At 44.2% G+C, this 19,543-nt stretch overlaps 2 protein-coding genes across 2 annotated transcripts in view; one reads left to right on the top strand and one right to left on the bottom strand.

The window, feature by feature from the left end:
- Window positions 1-19,543, top strand: part of LOC103345168 (aldo-keto reductase family 1 member C3-like) — a 226,041-nt gene that overhangs the window by 100,231 nt on the left and 106,267 nt on the right. The gene's annotated exons all lie outside the window — the stretch shown is intronic.
- On the bottom strand, window positions 10,816-11,226 carry LOC138845019 (mitochondrial import receptor subunit TOM7 homolog). The gene has a single exon (XM_070055810.1). It carries the CDS (start codon window positions 11,192-11,194, stop codon window positions 11,027-11,029), a length of 168 nt encoding a protein of 55 aa, XP_069911911.1. The 5' UTR covers window positions 11,195-11,226; the 3' UTR covers window positions 10,816-11,026.

The following is a 19,543-nucleotide window of genomic DNA, read 5'->3' as shown; positions in this document are numbered from 1 at the left end:
GATAATCTCTATATCAGGAAAAGGTATAGCATGCATGCAATTACCGGTCCAATTTGTTGGTAAAATGGCATAAGCTAAATTATCCCTACATACAAAAACGGTGGAATTAGGGGCATAAAGAGGGTAGTTTACTGTTACATTATTTGTACAGAAAGGAGCAAGGCCTACATCGATATCGAAGGGATTATTGTTGGGAGGTTTATAAAGGCAAGTGATATTTTCCGTTGGGACAGGAAGAACAGGAAAGGGCTGCATAGGGGGGTGGCCCAAGAAGCTATTGAACTCAAGGGTATTATTAAGCGGTAGAAAAATGGCAAGAGGAAGGGGGGGTCCCTGGCGTAAACAGAGCCAGCAGTCTCTTGCAAGGTTTGGGGCAGAGAGATTAAGCAGTTTATGGGTGTTGGTAAGGATATCGATGGTATTGACATCCAAGTCTTTATTTCCTCTGGAATGAACTTTAGCCAGGGGGTGGTATTGGAGGGAAGGGTAAAGGCTTTCAAATACGGTTTCGAGTACCTTTTGTGTTTTTAATTTAGTAAGGGTATCCTGAGGGCCTCCACCGTCAGACACTCCCACAGGGGCTATAGGGTACCAGCAGGCTACTTGTCCCTTAGTGGGGCAGGAGGGGGAGCTGAAGCGTGAAGAGGACAACTCTCCTCCGAACGTTCCCTCATAATCTCCTGATATAACGGCAAACAATAAACGCTGATTTCCCTTATTACAGGTTTGATACTGTGTATAACAGGAGGAGTGCACGGAGTAATGGATAGTTTTATTGCACTCTGATGGGCACTGATCCCCAGTGCGGTAAGAGTCTAGCTTAGGTTTGGGAACACAGAACCATCGGGAACCCGGGACGGTCAGATAAGCAGTTTTATCTCCGCAGTCTTGTGTAAAATGCGGCTTTTGAGCACAGCCACGGCCACGGCCACGGGTTCGTGGGAAGGATACTATTATGCCCCCTGAGCAGGTACAAGGGTGATGCTGTTGAAGGTATTTTTGAATGCCCTGAGGGTTGTCAAGCCCTGCAAAGACTGGTGGAGCCCAATGGATGGTGTAGATTGCCATCATCAGGAGAGCAAGGCTGAGGGCCATTGTATTAGGGCCCTTTGGAGGGGTTAATCAGTGAGCCCTCAGGAAATGTAGCAGGGGAGGAGAGAATAGAGAGAAGATAAGATACACAAATAGCAACAATGGCAACAATTCCAACAATAATAAGGAGTCCTGTAATGAGTCCCAGTAGCGTCCAGCTGGGTCTTTTCATTCCTGTGGGTATAAAGAAAAGGCGTTCTCAGGGCCAAGTACAGGCTCTGGAACAACATCATTATTTGTAGGAATTGGTGGATTAACTTGTTTAATTAATCTTTCAGGTAGCCATCTTGGTGCCGATTGTTTTTGGTCCAGGATGCAGGCTGAGCCACGTCCCCAAATGAGTACTGGATCTGGGCCGTGCCAGCTACTGGTGAGGGGGTCTTGCCACATTACCATAGGCGGAGCCGTATCAGGGGAAGGGTGCCAATGACGGTCCGCAGCTGAATGATTATTATTATCCAAGGTCAGGAAGTTTAGCACAAAGAGCGCATGATTCAATCGGTCGCGGGGAGAGGCAAAAGACAAGGAAGTGGCTTCAAGCCGAGTGAGCCAAGTTTTTAGTGTTTGATGGGCTCTTTCAACGATTCCCTGTCCCTGTGGATTGTAGGGAATTCCTGTAATGTGGTTAATATGGAGCGCCTCACAAAATTGTTTAAACTTAGTGCTGACATAAGCAGGACCATTGTCTGTCTTAATCTTAACAGGTTTTCCCACTACAGAAAGAGCTGTGATAAGGTGCGAGATAACATCCTTAGCAGCTTCTCCTGTGTGGGGGGAGGCAAAGACAAAGCCACTATAGGTGTCTATAGAGACATGGAGATACTTTAGTTTGCCAAATTTTGGGAAGTGTGTGACATCCATTTGCCACAGTTGATTAGGGAGAAGACCACGCGGATTGACTCCCAAATGCGGTACAGGTTGGCTTGTAACACATGAGGGGCATTTTTTGACTATTTCACGAGCCTGTTCTTGTGAAATTTTACAAAACAAACGGAGAGATTGAGCATTTAAGTGATGCAACCTATGCAAGTTTTGAGCTTCCTGTACTGATCCCACAATTATGGGGAAGGTAAGCCTTGTAGCAGCATCTTTCTGGGCATTACCTTCTGAGTTCTGAGCTTTCTGCACTGATCCCACAGTTGTGGGGAAGGTAAGCCTTGTAGCAGCATCTGCCTGGGCATTACCTTCTGAGTTCTGAGCTTCCTGCACTGATCCCACAGTTGTGGGGAAGGTAAGCCTTGTAGCAGCATCTGCCTGGGCATTACCTTCTGAGAGTGACCCTGGTAGGCTTGTGTGTGCCCTAATATGTCCCAAATAGAAGGGCTGTTGTCTTTCTCGTATTAGCTTTTGAATTTGTATAAACAAGGGCATAGCGTTGGAAGTTGTTTTAAGAAAAGGAGAAGTCTCAAGCAACGGAATGGAGTGAGCTACATATGCACTATCGGTATAAATATTTACAGCCTGACTGGAAAACTGTGTAAAGACTTGAAGTATGGCATACAGCTCAACCAACTGAGCCAACTGATAAGATGTTTTAAATACGTGGGAACGGTTATCTGCCACGAAGGCAGCCATTCCATTGGAGGACCCATCTATAAACACTGTAACAGCCTTTGGAATGGGGTTACTTTTTGTATTTTTTGGGAAAATAAAGGAATAGGATTGGGCAAACTGTAACACGGGGTCATCAGGGAGGTGATTGTCAATGACTCCCATAAATCCTGACATGGCTATTCCCCAGTCATCAGAAGTTTGAAGAAGGAACTGGGTCTGTTCTCGGGTATATGGCACTACTACAACATCGGGGTCTTTTCCGAAATATTGGCGGGAAAGGAAACGAGCCTTGATGATTATTGAAGCAACCTGAGACAAATATACTGCAATTACCTTAGATGAGGAAATGGGGAGATGAACCCAGAAAAGAGGTTGACCCTTTTTATTGGGCATGAGGGATTTTTGCCAAAAAACTCCAGTGGGCGTATGTGGTGTGGCTAAAACTACAAAAAGCAGGGGGAGAGTATAAGAAATCTGTGAAACAAACTGTTGGCTGATGGCTTGCGCTACTTGGTTTAATGCGTCTCCCGCAGCAGGGGTGAGCTCGCGGGGGGAAGAGGGATCTGGGTCTCCTCGCAGAATGTCATTGAGGGGCAAAAGGACATTATTAGATATTTTTAAATAGGGCCTGAGCCATTGAATATCTCCTAGAAGTTTTTGAAAATCATTAAGGGTATGGAGGCAATCCAAGCGGAACTGGATGCGGGGCACAAAAACCAAATCCTGTTGTAATTTTAAACCTAAATAGGTAAAGGGGTCTTGTAACTGGACCTTATCAGGAGCAATTTGTAAACCAAGGGCAAGAAAGGCTTTAGAAAGTGCTGTAAAGCAATCTTGTAGGTCTGACTTGTTTTGAGCCGCCAGTAAAATGTCATCCATATAATGTAGAATATAAATGTGCGGCCAGTGTAAACGAACCGGGTCCACTGCCTGTGCTACAAACTTTTGACAAAGGGTGGGGCTATTGGCCATTCCCTGGGGCAAGACTTTCCAATGAAATCTTTGCATCGGTCCCTGGAAATTAACACGGGGGAGGCTAAAGGCAAAATAAGGACGATCATCAGGGTGTAGAGGAATAGTGAAAAAACAGTCTTTGAGATCTATAATTATTTTGTAATAACCATTTGGGATGGCCACGGGGGTTGGGATGCCAGGTTGGAGGGCACCCATGGGTGCCATGACCTTATTAATGGCGCGCAAATCCTGTAAAAGGCGCCATTTACCAGATTTTTTCTTTATGACAAAAATGGGCGTATTCCAGGGAGAATTGGAAGGCTCTAGGTGTCCAGCCGCGAGCTGCTCCTGTACAAGCGCTGTAGCGGCATTTAGCTTTTCTTGAGTAAGCGGCCACTGATCCACCCAAACAGGAGTTTGAGTATTCCATGTGATTTTATCTGCAAGGGGTACAGGAAGGCCAGTGGCCGTTACTAAAAATCCGAATATCCGAGCCCATGTCTATCTGTTTTAGAGGGGGCTGTAATAGGTTGAGTTATGCCCTGTCTCATTTTTCCAAGTCCTGTGCCAGGCACATAATCCATGCGCAGCATTTGTTGTGTGACCACAGCATTAGGGCTGCACAGGATAACTTCCATTTGGGAGAGAATGTCACGTCCCCACAGGTTAACAGGAAGGCCTGGTAATACAAAAGGAGTCACAGTGCCCTGATTGCCTTCCTTATCTTTCCAGCGTAATACCCTTGAGCTGACTTGGGGGTTATTGGACTGGCCTATACCTCGCAAATCGGTGAGAGATGCGGTCAGCGGCCAATGGGCGGGCCAATGATCTTGAGATATGACCGTGGCATCTGCCCCTGTATCCAAAATGCCCTTGAAATCCTTTCCTTCAATAGTAAGGGTTAACACAGGCCTATTTTTTGTAATTGGCTGGACCCAATAAGCATCCGAGGAGCCCAAAGGGGTAATGCCTCGGGGCCTGGAAGAAATTGAGGATGTACTTCCAGTAATTAAAGGCAGAAGAACCACTTGTGCTAGACGGGTGCCCTGTGGAACGGCAGCTACTCCATTGATAGCGGCTGCTAGGATTTTTATTTCCCCGGTAAAGTCACCGTCAATAATACCGGGAAAAACTTGAATGCCTTTAAGGGTGGCTGATGCTCGGCCAAGAATAAAAGCACAGGTACCCGAAGGCAAGGGGCCCCACACCCCTGTAGGGATAATTTGTGGGCCCTGGGTGGAATCTAATATTGTATCGGAGGCGGCACAGAGGTCCAGTCCTGCGCTACCGGGGGTTGCTCATTGGAGAGAAGCAATTGTTGAGGTATTTGCTGAGCCTGAGGCTGGGAAGGGACAAACCGTACTGCCCCAGGGTTTGTCCTTTGAGAAACTGGGGCCAGGGGCTGGCCCCTCTGGGAGTTTCCCGGCACACTAGGAGGGAGGGGTTGGCCTGAAGAATTAGTCTTTGACCTGCATTCATTTGCCCAGTGATAACCCCTATGACATCGGGGGCATGGGGTGGAGGGGAGCGGCCTACCTGGAGGAGATGGAGCCGCGCCTTGGGCCATGGGCCTGTTTGATAAGGCAGTTGGACATTCGCGGGCAAAATGTCCAGGCTGTTTACAGGCGTAGCAAGTGGAGGTCCCCTTGGAGGGATTTTGGGTCAGTTTGAGTGCGGCCCCAATTGCCAAGCCCATGGCATGGGCCGATCCCACACCAGCGCAGAGCCTCACATAGTCTGAAAGATCACCCTTATGTTTATGAGGCCGAAGAATATCTTTACAAGCTGGGTTGGCATTTTCAAAGGCGAGGTGCGTAACAAATGCACTTCCATTTTCTCCTGGGCCAACTAGTCTCTCAGCTGCAACATTAAGGCGCGAGACAAAATCACTATAAGGCTCGTCGGGCCCCTGCTGAATCTTAGCCAAAGAGGTAGTGACTGCTCCCCTTTGAGGGAGCTTTCTCCAAGCCCCTAGTCCGGCAGTTTTAATTTGCGCCAGAAGTCCATCAGGGAACTGGGCTTGTGAATTGTTGGAATTATACGGGGCATCTCCCAAAAGTTTTTTGAGGGTCCAATTTTTAGATGAAGCTTTAGCAAAATTTTGTTGGGCTATTTCTTTACAAATTTGAACATAATCAGCCCTCCACAGGACATAGTCACCTCCGCTGAGAGCAGCTCTGGCGAGGAAGTCCCAATCATTAGGTGTAAGCCACCGGGCACTCTGGCTTTCCAATAAGGCCTGAGTATACGGGGCAGTGGGACCATACTGGGTGCAAGCAGTTTTAAGTTTTTCAATAAATCTGAGACTTTTTATAGGGTGGCGGCTGTCCATTACCAGGTCCTTGATTGGGGACCTGATCTTCCTCCTCCGACCCAGGTTCCTCACTATCTTCCTCAGAGTGGTGGGGCGAATTCTCCTCAGCCTCATTTTCCCCATCAGCGGCAGGCTCAGAATGACCTCCGGCTTGCCTCCTGGTTACAGGGAAAGCTAGAAGGGGTTGGGTTTTGGACCTGACTTTACCTTGTTTAGGTTTTGGAAGGGGCTGCTCTAAGGCAAGGTGGCGGAGCTCCTCGTCAAGGGATTTTATTTCCTTAAGGAGCTGGATGTGCTCTCGTCTCTGTTGAAGTGACTGTCGCAAGGCCGACAAGTCAGGCACAGGAGGGTTAAAGTCATAGAGAGTGGGGGCACAAATGGGAAGGTGCGGGTGAGTATTGTATGGCGGGGGATTTTTAACATTTTGGGGCCAATTGGAATTATGATAGTGCACGACCTCTTCCTCTGGGGCAGCTTCCTCATCTGAATCTAATTTGTCTCGGATGGCAGGATATAGTCGGCTTGCTTCGTTGGTAGGGGCTAAAGTGGACTCTTTAATTTTATTGTTGGGGTCATCATCAGTGGAGGGTATATCTAGAATGACAGATGGGCATTTAGATGCAGGTCGGGAGGATTGCTGTAACGTCTCCTCACCATCCCTTACTAGGGCATCAATAGTCTTATCTAGGTGACGGGTTTTTAGAATGTCATTAATCAGGTTCCAATATGAAAAAATCGTAATAGGCACTTTTGCAGGGCCAAAGATCTCATGAAAATCCTTTAAACAACTTCCAACTCTTTCCCACTTGATCTCGTCAATTGTTCCTTCCTTGGGGAACCAGGGACACAATCTTTCTACATACTCAAAAAATGCCTTTAGATCCTTATTTTTAACCCGAACTCCTCGTGTCTTGAGGGCCTCCCTGAGACCCGAAATGAACATTTCCCGTGACGATAATGCCTGTCCCATGGCTGTCACTTACCTTGCGCCGTCTTCACTCCACAGCGTCGACCGATGCTGATGATCTCGGGTGGGCAGTTCCGAGCCGGTCGCACAATCACTTGGATCCAAGTTTTCCTCCTGGAAGGCGGCGTTCCTCCAATCTCACAGGCACTCGAACCCCAAGGGCCGCACTCGAGCCCCACGTTGGGCGCCAGTTGTCCCGTCCCGCGGGACAGCAACTGGGGCCGAGCACCTAGAAGGAGAAATGAAAGGGACAGGAGACACAAAGATGGCAGCAAGACAGGTGCCGATCAAGCTGCGACTTTATTTTTCAACCACACACTTATATATCATTGAGGCAGGGTATCGGGCGGGGGAAGGAGGGGGGGCTTATCTTGTAGCTGCAATGCTAGTGCAAGTAGGGGAAAGGTTACAAGGCCTTAAGGCACAAGGTCACACAAGGTTGCGTTATCAGTACTATCAGGTCTGGCCTGTCCAGCCCTGTCTCTCAACTAAGAGGTCACATGCTGCGTGGTCCCCAACACTAAGTCATGGTGGATGGTTGTTCCCCACACATTTGGGAGAGAACTTCTTTGATTGTGGAACAAAGGAGGGAGAAACCAACTGAAGAACCTAGACCCTTTGAGGGAAGGGGCAACAACTATGAGGATCTGCCCCAGTACACCTGGAGGGAGACAGAGGTGGATTTCTTACCAATCTGTTGGGTTGAGAATAAAGTTTGTTGTTGCATGAGGTTGTGAGAGCTGGCAAAAGATTTCTGGCTGGAGCAGTGATATGGGACCAATCAGGGAGATAGAATTAGACTCATGAGCTGGAGGCCACAGCGTCATGCCCATTTGGTGATCTTGCCTGTATCCACCCACCAGTCAATCAGATTACATAACCACTCCCCTTTTAGAAGTGGATAAGAGGCTGGAGTGCATTGAGCCAGCACCATTTTGCTGCTTTTGTTTGCCTGCTAGCCACTCTCCCACCCATATGCCCTCTCTTACTTGCAACCTCTGGCCGACTCCTTGGAAAACGCTGGTATGGAACTTTCCATTTACTTTTTTCTGATCCACTCTTGCTTAATAAAGCCCTCATGTTCCTCTGTATTTCTCCAGATAAATCTTGAACTTTACCATATTGCCTGTCTTGTTTGTGCCTGAGCTTAGAATTCTTAGCTAAAGCCAAGAACCTGAAATATTAAATTTTGGCATAAAATAAACCCATAACAGCAGAAGGGAGTAGACAAGAGAGCAGAATGGTTCTCAACTTGTCTGGGGGGGTCTGGAGAGGCATTTCCCAACTCTGCCTGAGTCACTCCGAGGATAGTTGAGATGAGCCTAGGAATTTCAACCTCTCTCCACCGAGAGGCACTTAGAAAGGACTGTAAAGCAGGGCAGTCAGCACTCACACACCCTATTAGGCATCTGGTGTCTGCTTTTCACCTGGGAAGTTTGGTTCACACTGAATAGCCTCAGCTTGAGACCATCAGACTTCCACCAGGTTATTCCCAGTCACACGCATCCATGGCATTGTTCCAGGAAGGAAAATGGAGATAATAGTGTTACTGGTGAAACAGTGGTGAAAAAAAATCTGACCTTGATTCTTTCTCTTATGTGAAAGAAGAATTTCCATGTGGACCAGGAAGAGAGAAAAGCAAGATTTATCTAAGTCAGAAGTGGCTTGGGCTGGGGGGGGGGGGGGGGGATTCTCCAAGACTGGGAGATGTAAAAGGCTGGTAGCAGTGGGATTTTTAAGCACAATTTTAAGTTGAATCATCAGTTAGAAGGCAGGGACCTGCTGTGGCCAGGGAGTGCAGTGGAGGGTGGCCCAAGTGCTTGGGCCCTGCACCCCGTGGGAGACCAGGAAAAGCACCTGGCTCCTGGCTCCTGCCATCGGACCGACGCGGTGCGCCGGCCGCAGCACGCCGGCCGCAGCGGCCATTGGAGGGTGAACCAACGGCAAAGGAAGACCTTTCTCTCTGTCTCTCTCTCTCACTGTCCACTCTGCCTGTCAAAAAAAAAAAAAAAAAAAAAGAAGGCAGGGACAAAACCCATCATATGGCCAGCTTTGTAATCTTATTTGCCTTGTGTAGCTTGCTTATGATAAAAAGGTGACCAGGAAGGTGGGGATAGGTAACTTCTTTCTGTTCTCATGATAAAACTAGAAACTCAGAAGGGTGGGATGTCTTTTGTCTTGCTGAAAGCAGCTTTTAGGGAGAAACATGAAGTGGGATTCAGCACCTTGATCTTGATAACTTTTGGGGGAAGCAAGCATTTTGCACTCTCTCAGAGGGACTCCCTTTCCTCATTTTCTACCAGGACCAATCTAACTGCCTATTTACCCACCTGACTCCTCTCAATAGGAAAGAGCAAGTAGGTGCTGGGCAGGAATCAGCTGTATGAGAACAGTGTGTGCTGGGGGTTCCCTTAGAGGAGAAGGGGTACTAAGTGGTCACCTTGTGGTCTTCACCCTCAGTTTGCCACGGAGAAGAAACAAGACTTTGGAGGAGCAGAAAGTCATGGTTCTCACCCAGAGGGTATCAGAGCTCCTGGCACAGGACAGATTGATATACAACCCTCCCCAGGTGGAAGGAGAGATGTAAACTCCAAAGATTGCCCACAAGCCATATCATCTTCCAAAGGCCACAGTGGGCAAGGAGGCTGATCTCTTGCACCCCTCCTCACATGGAGCACCAAAATGTAAAGAAAGATGAACAGTACAAAGTAGAGGCAAGATGTGAACCCACAGCCAGAACAAGTTTATTCAGGGAATAAACTGGAGATGTGGCTTAATACCTGCATGTACACAGGATGAACCTATGGCAGAGACCAACAACTCTCCTACAGGCTATGTTTATACAGCATAAGGCAGCTGAGGATCATAAGGGGGCAGACAATAGGATGGGTTGAACAAGTCTGTGGGCTTTTTTCTCTGTGGGCTAATGGCTGAAGGGTTGAGCCAGGTGAGGGGAAGTTATGGGGGAAGTGAGTTTAAGGTGCTTGAGGAGAAAACATCTCAGTGGGCTAGGGGTTGGGGTCTGCTTAGTCATGTAGGCCAGAGGCTAAAATAGATCTAAGGCTTTTGTTCTTGCTCCATCAATCCATCATTGCCTATCCATAAAATATTAGGTTTTTCATTACTTTAACTGAAATACCTAAGATAAGCTAATTTGAGAGAAGAAGGTTTATTTTGTCTTAGAGTTTGGACGTTCCTTTTCAAAGAAAGAGTGGGCTCATTTGTCAGCATCTGATGACAAAACATGTGTGGAGAGATGGTAAAATGGGGAGGCAGGATGCACAGTAACAAGAATTTTGGTCTTCCTCCATGTACATGCATTTTTCTTGGTGAATCATCATGATTTGACCATGGATCACTGAACTCCATTCTGGTCACCTAATCCAATTAAATTATTTCCCAAAAGCCCCAACTTCAGATTCCATTATTGCATTACATAAGACTTCAGGATGTAAACATATGCTTATATCTAGGAAGCCATAGAAAATTCCAGGGGCCAGTACCGTGGCTCAATAGGCTAATCCTCCGCTTTGCGGCGCCGGCACACCGGGTTCTAGTCCCGGTTCGGGGCTCCGGATTCTGTCCTGGTTGCCCCTCTTCCAGGCCAGCTCTCTGCTGTGGCCAGGGAGTGCAGTGGAGGATGGCCCAAGTGCTTGGGCCCTGCACCCCATGGGAGACCAGAAGAAGCACCTGGCTCCTGCCATCGGATCAGCGTGGTGCGCCGGCCGCAGCACACCGGCCACGGCGGCCATTGGAGGGTGAACCAACGGCAAAAAGGAAGACCTTTTTCTCTGTCTCTCTTTCTCACTGTCCACTCTGCCTGTCAAAAAAAAAAAAAAAAAGAAAAGAAAAAGAAAATTCTAGGAATTTAGGTTGATGCATAAGAAACAACAGCCTCTTGTACGGGATTTAGTGAAGTGATATAAGTATTGAATTTTTTTTGCATTGATAAAAATATTTATTTTGATCAATCTATCATACACAGGTCAGTAGAGGTTCCACTCTGCCAGATGCATCCCAGAAGAGCCCTGCGCTGCCCATCGGTGACTGAACGATGTAGCAGGTCTCGTCCTAGCCAGAGCACACATGTTCCACGCTGCCCTCGTCCAACGACTGCTTCCAAGTCCAGATGACCAAACAGTCCTTTACCCGCAGAGCAGGCTCAAAACAGTTGGTTCAGGCATTCTGGGACCTGCACCCCTCTTAAAACCCAGGTAAACCACGAAAGGGATAAAGCCCCAGGGAATGGCTAACTGGCCGCCCTTGAAGAGCTGCTGCAGCCTCTGCTTGGCTTCTTTGCTCAGCTTCACCATGACGACGGCCGGGCAGCCACAGCAGACACCACAGGAGCAACCAAGTATTGAATATTAAAACCTCTTTTAGAGAAGTTATAGTTAGTGTTTGTTATTAAAATCAAAAACATATTAAAACTGTGTTTATGTCTTCCAAAATACATGTATTGGAAATGAAAATCTAATGCAACAGTATTGGGAGGTGAGGCCTATTTTGTTTTGATAAAGCTTTTTCCCACATCAGTGTTACAGTAATACAAAGAGAAAAGATTCATTGTAGAACATAGAAAAAGCTATAACAATACAATGATGATTATCCCTCCCTCCCTCCCACCTACACTTCCTCCATCCTTCCCTTCCTCCACCTTCCTTCCTTCTTTTCTTCTTTCTTTCCTATTTCCTTCCTTCATACTTGTATTTGTTTATTTGAAAGGCAGAGTGATGGAGAGAGGCAGAGTGATGGAGAGAGGCAGAGTGATGGAGAGAAAGAGAGAGAGAGACAGAGAGATGGAGAGAGAGAGAGTTTTTCCATCCACTGGTTCACTCTTCAGATAGCTATAAAGGCCTCTGTGGCTTTCCCAGGTCCATGAGCAGGGAGCTAAAATGGGAAGCAGAGTGGCTTTGATCAGAACACGGACTCCTTTAGGGGATATTGGTGTGCAAGCAGTGGCTTACCATGCTGCACCATAATGCTGGCCCCAAATGAGGTGTGTTCTTTTTTTAAAAAGATTTATTTTATTTATTTGAAAGACAGAGTTACAGAGAGAGGTAGAGCAAGAGAGAGAGAGAGAGAGAGAGAGGTAGAGAGGTCTTCTATCTGCTGGTTCACTCCCCAGATTACCGCAGTGGCAAGAGCTAAACTGATCTGAAGCCAGGAGCCAGGAGCTTCCTCTGGGTCTCCCACGTGGGTGCAGGGGCCCAAGGACTTGGGCCATCTTCTACTGCTTTCCCAGGCCATAGCAGAGAGCTGGATTGGAAGTGGAGCAGCAGGGACTTGAACCGGTGCCCATATGGGATGCCGCATTACAGGTGGCGGCTTTACCCACTATGCCACAGCATTGGCCCTATATTCTTCTGATTTTAACCCAGAGTAAAGATAATCAATTTTGGGGGATGGTGTCACGGTACAAAAGGCTAAGCTGTCACCCCATATGAGTGCTGTTTGGAATCCAGCCGATCCACTTCCTTTCTATCTCCCTGTTCATGGGTCTTTTGAAGCAGTGTGAAATGGCACAAGTGTCTGGGTCCTGCCACCCACTTGAGAGACCTGGATGGAGTTCTAAGTCCCTGACTTTGGCTTGGGCGAGCCCTGGCTGTTGTGGCCATTTAGGGAGTGAAATAGTGGAGGAAAATTCTTTCTTTCATTCTCTCTCTCAGTCTTTCCCTCTTTCTATAGAACTCTGCCTATACAATAAATTAAGTAAATTTTCATGGAAGCAAAAAGTCTCATGGCAGTAGACAATCTGCCTTCTATGTTTAATGTGTAAGTGGTCCTTGAATAAGTGTGTCGGGTATAGGTTGTAAGAACGTAAGCAAGGTAGATTTGCAATGGCACAAACATTGGCTATATTAGTGATGTTCTCTCCTGGCCATTATTCATATTTCTCTTGGACCAGGGGTTGAAATCTGGTGGAATCTTTGGGTCCAGGGTCTAGGGGGATGTTCCTGCTTCCCACCTTTGTCCAGAATCAAGTTTGTCTTCCTGGTTTAGGACATATTTGCTCCTATGTGAACCTTCATACCCCAGAGTATCAATAAAACAACCTACAAGTCAGTTAAAATGGTATTTAAACTTCTTTTAAGAAGTTTCTGTTGCAGTCTTTGGTTTATAGTCCCATGCAGTCAATTCAAACTCCAAAACCTGAAAGGGAGATAAAAACCACATTGAACTTTGTCCAACTGAAGCTGCCTTCTACCTGAGAATATGACAATCTTAAAGGGTGGACACCAGCAAGGATGACAATAAGGAAAGACCTTTGTCATCATAACCTAGGTGTATTGGCCTGAGAATTTTTCCCTTATTTCTGTCACTTCCTTATTCTACCACTTTACTATTCTGTTCCACTTCAGGAAAGAAAGAAATAAATCATTCATCCCAAATCTTTCTGAGTGAATTCCTTGATTCATAAAATCAAATGCAAAACAACCTTTCTTTTCAACTTCAGGGACACTTAGAAAACACTGAGCTCTCTGTTTTAATATATTTTGTCCAAACTTGAATCAAATTTTCTTCCCCTGAAGCCTGAAAATCTAGACTCACCCTTGAAGAATAACAGGCACTGGAATGTAGAACCGACCCTCCCAGAAATCAAAGATCTTTGGAAAAACTTCTTGAACATGCTCTGTGCCCATTTCTTTCTATTACCTTTTTTTTCAGTTACTTACTCTCCCTATAAAATATAACACTTTCAATTTGGCTATAGATTCTAACATCATGGATTTTCCTTGTATGAATTGTAATTCAAATAAAGTTTTGATATCATCATGGCTGTATTTATTTTTATTTGGTATACAATCTCCTAGTAGGACAGCAAGTGATCTCCCCTAATGTGTATTAAAGTGTGGGGGAAGAAGAGTGGATCATTGTTTCACTCAGTGGATAATGTCATAGATATAATTAATAGTCTATCTCTTTTCATTTTGTAAAAGTTTTACTAATTTGTTTAAAAGGCAGAGTTATGCAGCCAGCAGGAGAGAGAGAGCAAGAGCAAGAGCGAATGAGAGAGAGAGAGAGAGAGAGGTCTACCATCTGCTTAACCGGCTATACCACAACACCACAGCACAGGCCCCGTATAGTCTATATCCATCCATTCATTGGATGGTAGATTCTTAAGTGATTTTTTTCTTTTTAATGCCTAATCTGTGAATGTTATTTTTAAAAAATATTTTTCAATAGTTAAGAGCGTTCTGAGGAAGAGGTTAACCTGGATTGTAGAGGTGAACTCCAAGATTCTTAGCAGAGTGAAGAAGAGATTGGATAGAGTCTGAATGTGATAGGCCACAGATGTTTCAGTGACGTGACCACTTGTCAAGAAATGAACAGTCACCAGAAGTTGGAAGAGGTTAAAATATTTGCTCTCAGGCCAGCACCGTGGCTCAATTGGCTAATCCTACGCCTGCGGCGCCAACATTTCGGGTTCTAGTCCCAGTCGGGGCGCCGGATTCTGTCCTGGTGGCCCCTCTTCCAGTCCAGCTCTCTGCTGTGGCCCGGGAGTGCAGTGGAGGATGGCCCAAGTGCTTGGGCCCTGCACCCACATGGGAGACCAGGAGAAGCACCTGGCTCCTGGCTTCAGATCAACGAGGTGCACCGGCCACAGCGGCCATTGGGGGGTGAACCAATGGCAAAAGGAAGACCTCTCTCTCTCTCTCTCTCTCACTGTTTGCTCTCATGCTCTTCAAATGAACATGCCTGGCCAGATCGCAAACTTTTAGTTTCTGCTGACTGTGAGACAATAAATTCTTGTAAGCTATCAAGTGTATCAGAGAGGCTGAACTGAGGAACAAAATATAGTAGTTATAGAAAGTTTATTAACATACTGACTTGCATTTAAATATAAAAATTAAGAGAAAGCATTTCACATGGTACATAAGCTGCTGGTTGGGATGTGCATCTCCCATAAGCAGAGCCTGGGTTTAAGTTCTGGTTCCACTTCTGATTCCATCTTTCTAATAACACACACCCTGAGCAGCCACAGTTGACAACTCACATACTTGCTGGGGAAGCAGAATATGTTACTAGTTTCTCACATCAGTCACACACCCACTCTGGCTATGGAGGAAATAGGGAAATTTAACAGCAGAAGGGGGCTCTCTCTTTCTGTCTTTTCTAACAGTCTGTCTATCTGCCTCTTGAATAAATAGATAAATTTAAACTCATGACCAAAATAGATAAGTTACAATAAACACTGACATCACTTTAATTCATGAACAACTGTCCTTGATCAGCATAAGCTGTAATATTTACCAATATTTATATGCTTGTGTTCTGACATCTACCAGCCACTGTTTGACAGAAAGTCCTGTAGTTGAAAAGAAAAGAATAAAAGGAGAGTCTACTGATGGTAAATACTTTCCCTACAGTGGGCACTCCTTCCACCATACTATCTTATGTGATTTTGATAAGCTTTGTCACTTTTTGGCCTTCTGTGTCCTGATTTAGACACAGTGATCTCAAGGTCAGTTCCTGCTATCTTTTACCTTGTGCTAAACTCACAAAATTGGGTGGAATATCATGGATATGGATTACAGGTGAACTTGAATGGACCAAAGAGTTGTAGCAGTGGGTTTCTCAATGGAAAAGAGACTGGGAACCCTCAAGTCCTTTGGTTCTGATCTCTGAGTCAGTAGATTAATTTTACTACCATTTGCCAAGAATAGGTGGAATTAATCTCAAGCAAATGATTTTATTAAATAAAGACTGTGTTGACAACCCACATGAATGTGGATCAAAACAGGTGCACAATATGCCACTACTTTCTAAGTAGAAATAATGGAATTAATTTTTGAGACTCTGAGAAATTTTCTTAATTGTTATTCTGAACACATTATGTATCAACATCTTTTATTGCTACTGTAATTTGATGCATATTTACTCTGTGATTTTTATTGACCTTCAGATAAAACAGCTGTGAAGACAGAATGGCTCAGTCTATTCCAAGTCTTGATTTCTTTGTAAACATTCAGTACAGGAGGTGAAGGAGGAAAGAATCTCTGAGACATAAATGGAGGTACGAGATGTAGAAAGTGGATCTTTAATACTTTACACAGAACTACTATGGGCAGCCACAGGCAGTCGCCCCTTTTGTTTACACTTAAACATATGGATGGAGACATCCTGGCACAGACAAAAGGCTAAGGAGATTCCAGGAAGAGGCAGGAAGAACCATATCTCACTGCTAGACTTCTCACAAGAGATGATGTAGATAATCAGTCACACCTGAAACCTGCATTTATCACCTAGGTGTTTTATTATACCCTTGTAATCAATGATTGATAACATTTTGAGGATCTGTTAAGTGAAAGAACCATATTGGGAACTCTTTGTAACCTCAAAAGTCTTTTAGATATGTAAATCTTCTGTGTGCCTTCTTGTGTACAACTGGTCATGTTTAAATACTACTGGACTTGTTGAATAAACGAGCCTTGATCAGGATTTGTCTTGGCTCCATTCTTTGCATCCTTGTCCCCGCATTCCCACTCTCTGTTTCAGGAAACCCGGTTTCTTGTGCTGCAGGCCGGCACAAACTACACGTGATCCTGTTTGGAAAATCTCTTTTTTGTGGTACTGATAGAAAATTTAAGTTGAAAGAGAATTAGGGGGGCTGATGCCATGGCTCACTTGGTTAATATTCTGCCTGCGGTGCCAGTATCCCATATGGACACCAGTTCTAGTCCCGGTTGCTCCTCTTCCAGTCCAGCTCTCTACTGTGGCCCCAGAGGGCAGTGAAGGATGGCCTAAGTGCTTGGGTGCCTGCACCCACATGGGAGACCAGGAAGAAGCACCTGGTTCCTGGCTTCGGATCGGCACAGCGCTGACCGAAGTGGCCATTTGGGGAGTGAACCAATGGAATAAAGACCTTTCTCCCTGTCTCTCTCTCTCACTATTACTCTAACTGTCATATTAAAAAAAAAAGAAGAAGAAGAAGAAGAAGAAGAAGAAGAAAGAGAATTGGAAGAAAAGTATAATTCATTTTCAGGGGTTGTAGAGATCATAAAATGAATTGCTTAGTGTGATATGTGTCACAATATTATTCTTGTCTATGTTCAAGCCATTCAAGCAGAGACTTAGACAAATCTCATGTGCAAGTAGACCAGGAGATCAGGGTTAGTGCAAGGTTTAAATCCAAAGAATGGCCAAATATTCTGAATTTAAGAGTGAGGAGAGACTATGGTAATGTCCAGGAAATAAAGTATGGTCAAATTAGGAGATATTAGAACTCAAAACAACATTCCATTTGTGTACTTCAGTAAAAGTTCAGTTATGAATAAAAATGACAGTGAAATGAGGGACAAATAGTGATTCTATGACATTGGACAAGGGCTGTTTGTCAAAGAGTTTGAAGTTCCATGGTTCTGCTTGAAATTCCATTCTATTCAGATTGTCAGGAGCTCATCTGCTCCTTTTTAAAGAAAACGTATTGGCCAGAGGAGAAAGTTGATAAACATTAAATCTAGAAGATTTGGAACGAATACATAAATTTAAAAACCATGCCTAGTTCCTGCTTTCAGAAATAATGCTCTTTACAATATGCCATGTGATCCTCTTTTCAGTACGTAAAGTATGACAACATGACATTACTGATTGTACATTCTGTTCCCTTTACAACTAACATGAAAAAACTCTGTCTGATAGTAAAACATGACTTATACAAAATTCATATATTTTATTTTGTCTCAGAAAAGACCATTTCAATAATGCATCAAAATTTACCCAATTATTTAAAAATTCATAACAATTTAATATTGTCTCAGCTTTTTATAAGGAGTTATATTGAACAAGGTAAAAAATTATACAAAATATTTATATGCATTTTGGTATTCTTAACGATAGTGGTTTTTTTTGTTTTTTTGTTTTTTTGTTTTTTTTTTTTTTTTTGACAGGCAGAGTGGACAGTGAGAGAGAGAGACAGAGAGAAAGGTCTTCCTTTGCCGTTGGTTCACCCTCCAATGGCCGCAGTGGCCGGCGCACCACACTGATCCGATGGCAGGAGCCAGGTGCTTTTCCTGGTCTCCCATGGGGTGCAGGGCCCAAGCACTTGGGCCATCCTCCACTGCACTCCCGGGCCACAGCAGAGAGCTGGCCTGGAAGAGGGGCAACTGGGACAGAATCCGGCGCCCCGACCGGGACTACAACCCGGTGTGCTGGTGCCGCAAGGCGGAGGATTAGCCTAGTGAGCCACGGCGCCGGCCCCGATAGTTTTCTAAAGCTATATAATATCTGAATGATACCATGAATTCTAATCCTCTTGTTGAAAATTACAGAGTGACATATGGCATTTGTTAATTCTTTACCCGTGACTAAGCAGCATGATGTCACACTGAGGTTTTCAATGAATCCTTTTGTGATTGTTCTTAGGATTGCAAGTCATCATGACAGGACGTTCTTGTTATAAAGCAAAGGAAGAAGCTACAGGAAATATTTTGACAATGGTTAATGTGAAAATGTTAATTTTCCTTTAATTATTTTTTAAAAATAATTATTTTGCATACACATATAAAGCATTTTTTCTTGAAAACAGATATTCACATTGTACTATGAGTAATTCATGGAAAAGATTAAACTGTGAGGGAAATAAGAGTCTGTTGTCATCTGTATGATATGGTTTAGTGAAGTCTGTGTTTCTGGGATCTTATCCTAAAAACTTTTGCCTAGGACAGTGTCTTACAGTGTTTCCCCCTTAGTTTTCCTTAAGTAATTGCATGGTTTCAGGTTTTAAATCTAGATCCATGAGTTGAGTTTTTTACAGGGTGTAAGGTAGGGGTTTTCTTGCAAACTTTTGTATGTAGAAATCCAATTTTCCCAACATCATTTATTGAAGAGACTGTCCTTTCTCTGGGAAATTATTTGTTTTTCAAAGATGGTTGTAAGTGCATGAATTAATTTTTGGGTTTTTGTTCTGTTGCATTGGTCTACATGTCTATTTTTGTGCCACTACCAGGTTTTTTTTTTAACATTTAGTTTTAAAATATTTATTTATTTACATATTTTGTCTAGTAACATTTTATTTTAGGTACACAAACTTCATACATTTCATATATACGAATTTAAGAACTTTTTTCCTGCCCTAACCTCCCTCCTACCCATACTCCCAACTATCTTCCTCTTCCTTCTCCTATTCCCATTCTTAGTTTTTAAAAGATTTGTTTTCAATTAACTTTATACTAGTAAGATTCACCCTACACAAAGAAAGAGTTCAATAGATAGTATAAAAAAAAAAAACAAACCTGTTCCTCAGCAGTGGAGACAAGGGCTGTTCAAAGTCATCACATATCAAAGTGTAAATTTCACTTCTATAGATTATCTTTTAGGTATTCTATTAGTTACCGCAGATTAAAGTGAACATATGGTATTGCTTTTTTCTGAGGGTGGTAGAATGACTGGCTTATTTCACTGAGTATAATAGTTTTCAGTTGCATCCATATTGTTGCAACAGAAAGATTTCTTTTTTTTTTTTTTTTTTTTTTTTTTTTTTTACTGCTGTGTAACATTCAATGGTGTGTAAATACCATAACTTCTTTATCCAGTCGGCAGTTGATGAACATTAGGGATGATTCCTTATCCTGACTATTGTGAATTGAGCTGCAATAAACTTGGGGTACAGATAACTCTTTCATATGCTGACTTCATTTCTTTTGGTAAATGATAGGTCT

Source organism: Oryctolagus cuniculus, chromosome 13, assembly GCF_964237555.1.
Source record: "Oryctolagus cuniculus chromosome 13, mOryCun1.1, whole genome shotgun sequence".
NCBI lineage: Eukaryota > Metazoa > Chordata > Mammalia > Lagomorpha > Leporidae > Oryctolagus > Oryctolagus cuniculus.
The sequence above is the reverse complement of the archived record's forward strand: the minus strand, read 5'-3'. Positions and strand labels throughout refer to the sequence as shown.

Coding starts and splice junctions, on each gene's coding strand:
- LOC138845019 (XM_070055810.1), bottom strand. CDS start 11,194: ATGGTGAAGCTGAGCAAAGAAGCCAAGCAGAGGCTGCAGCAGCTCTTC.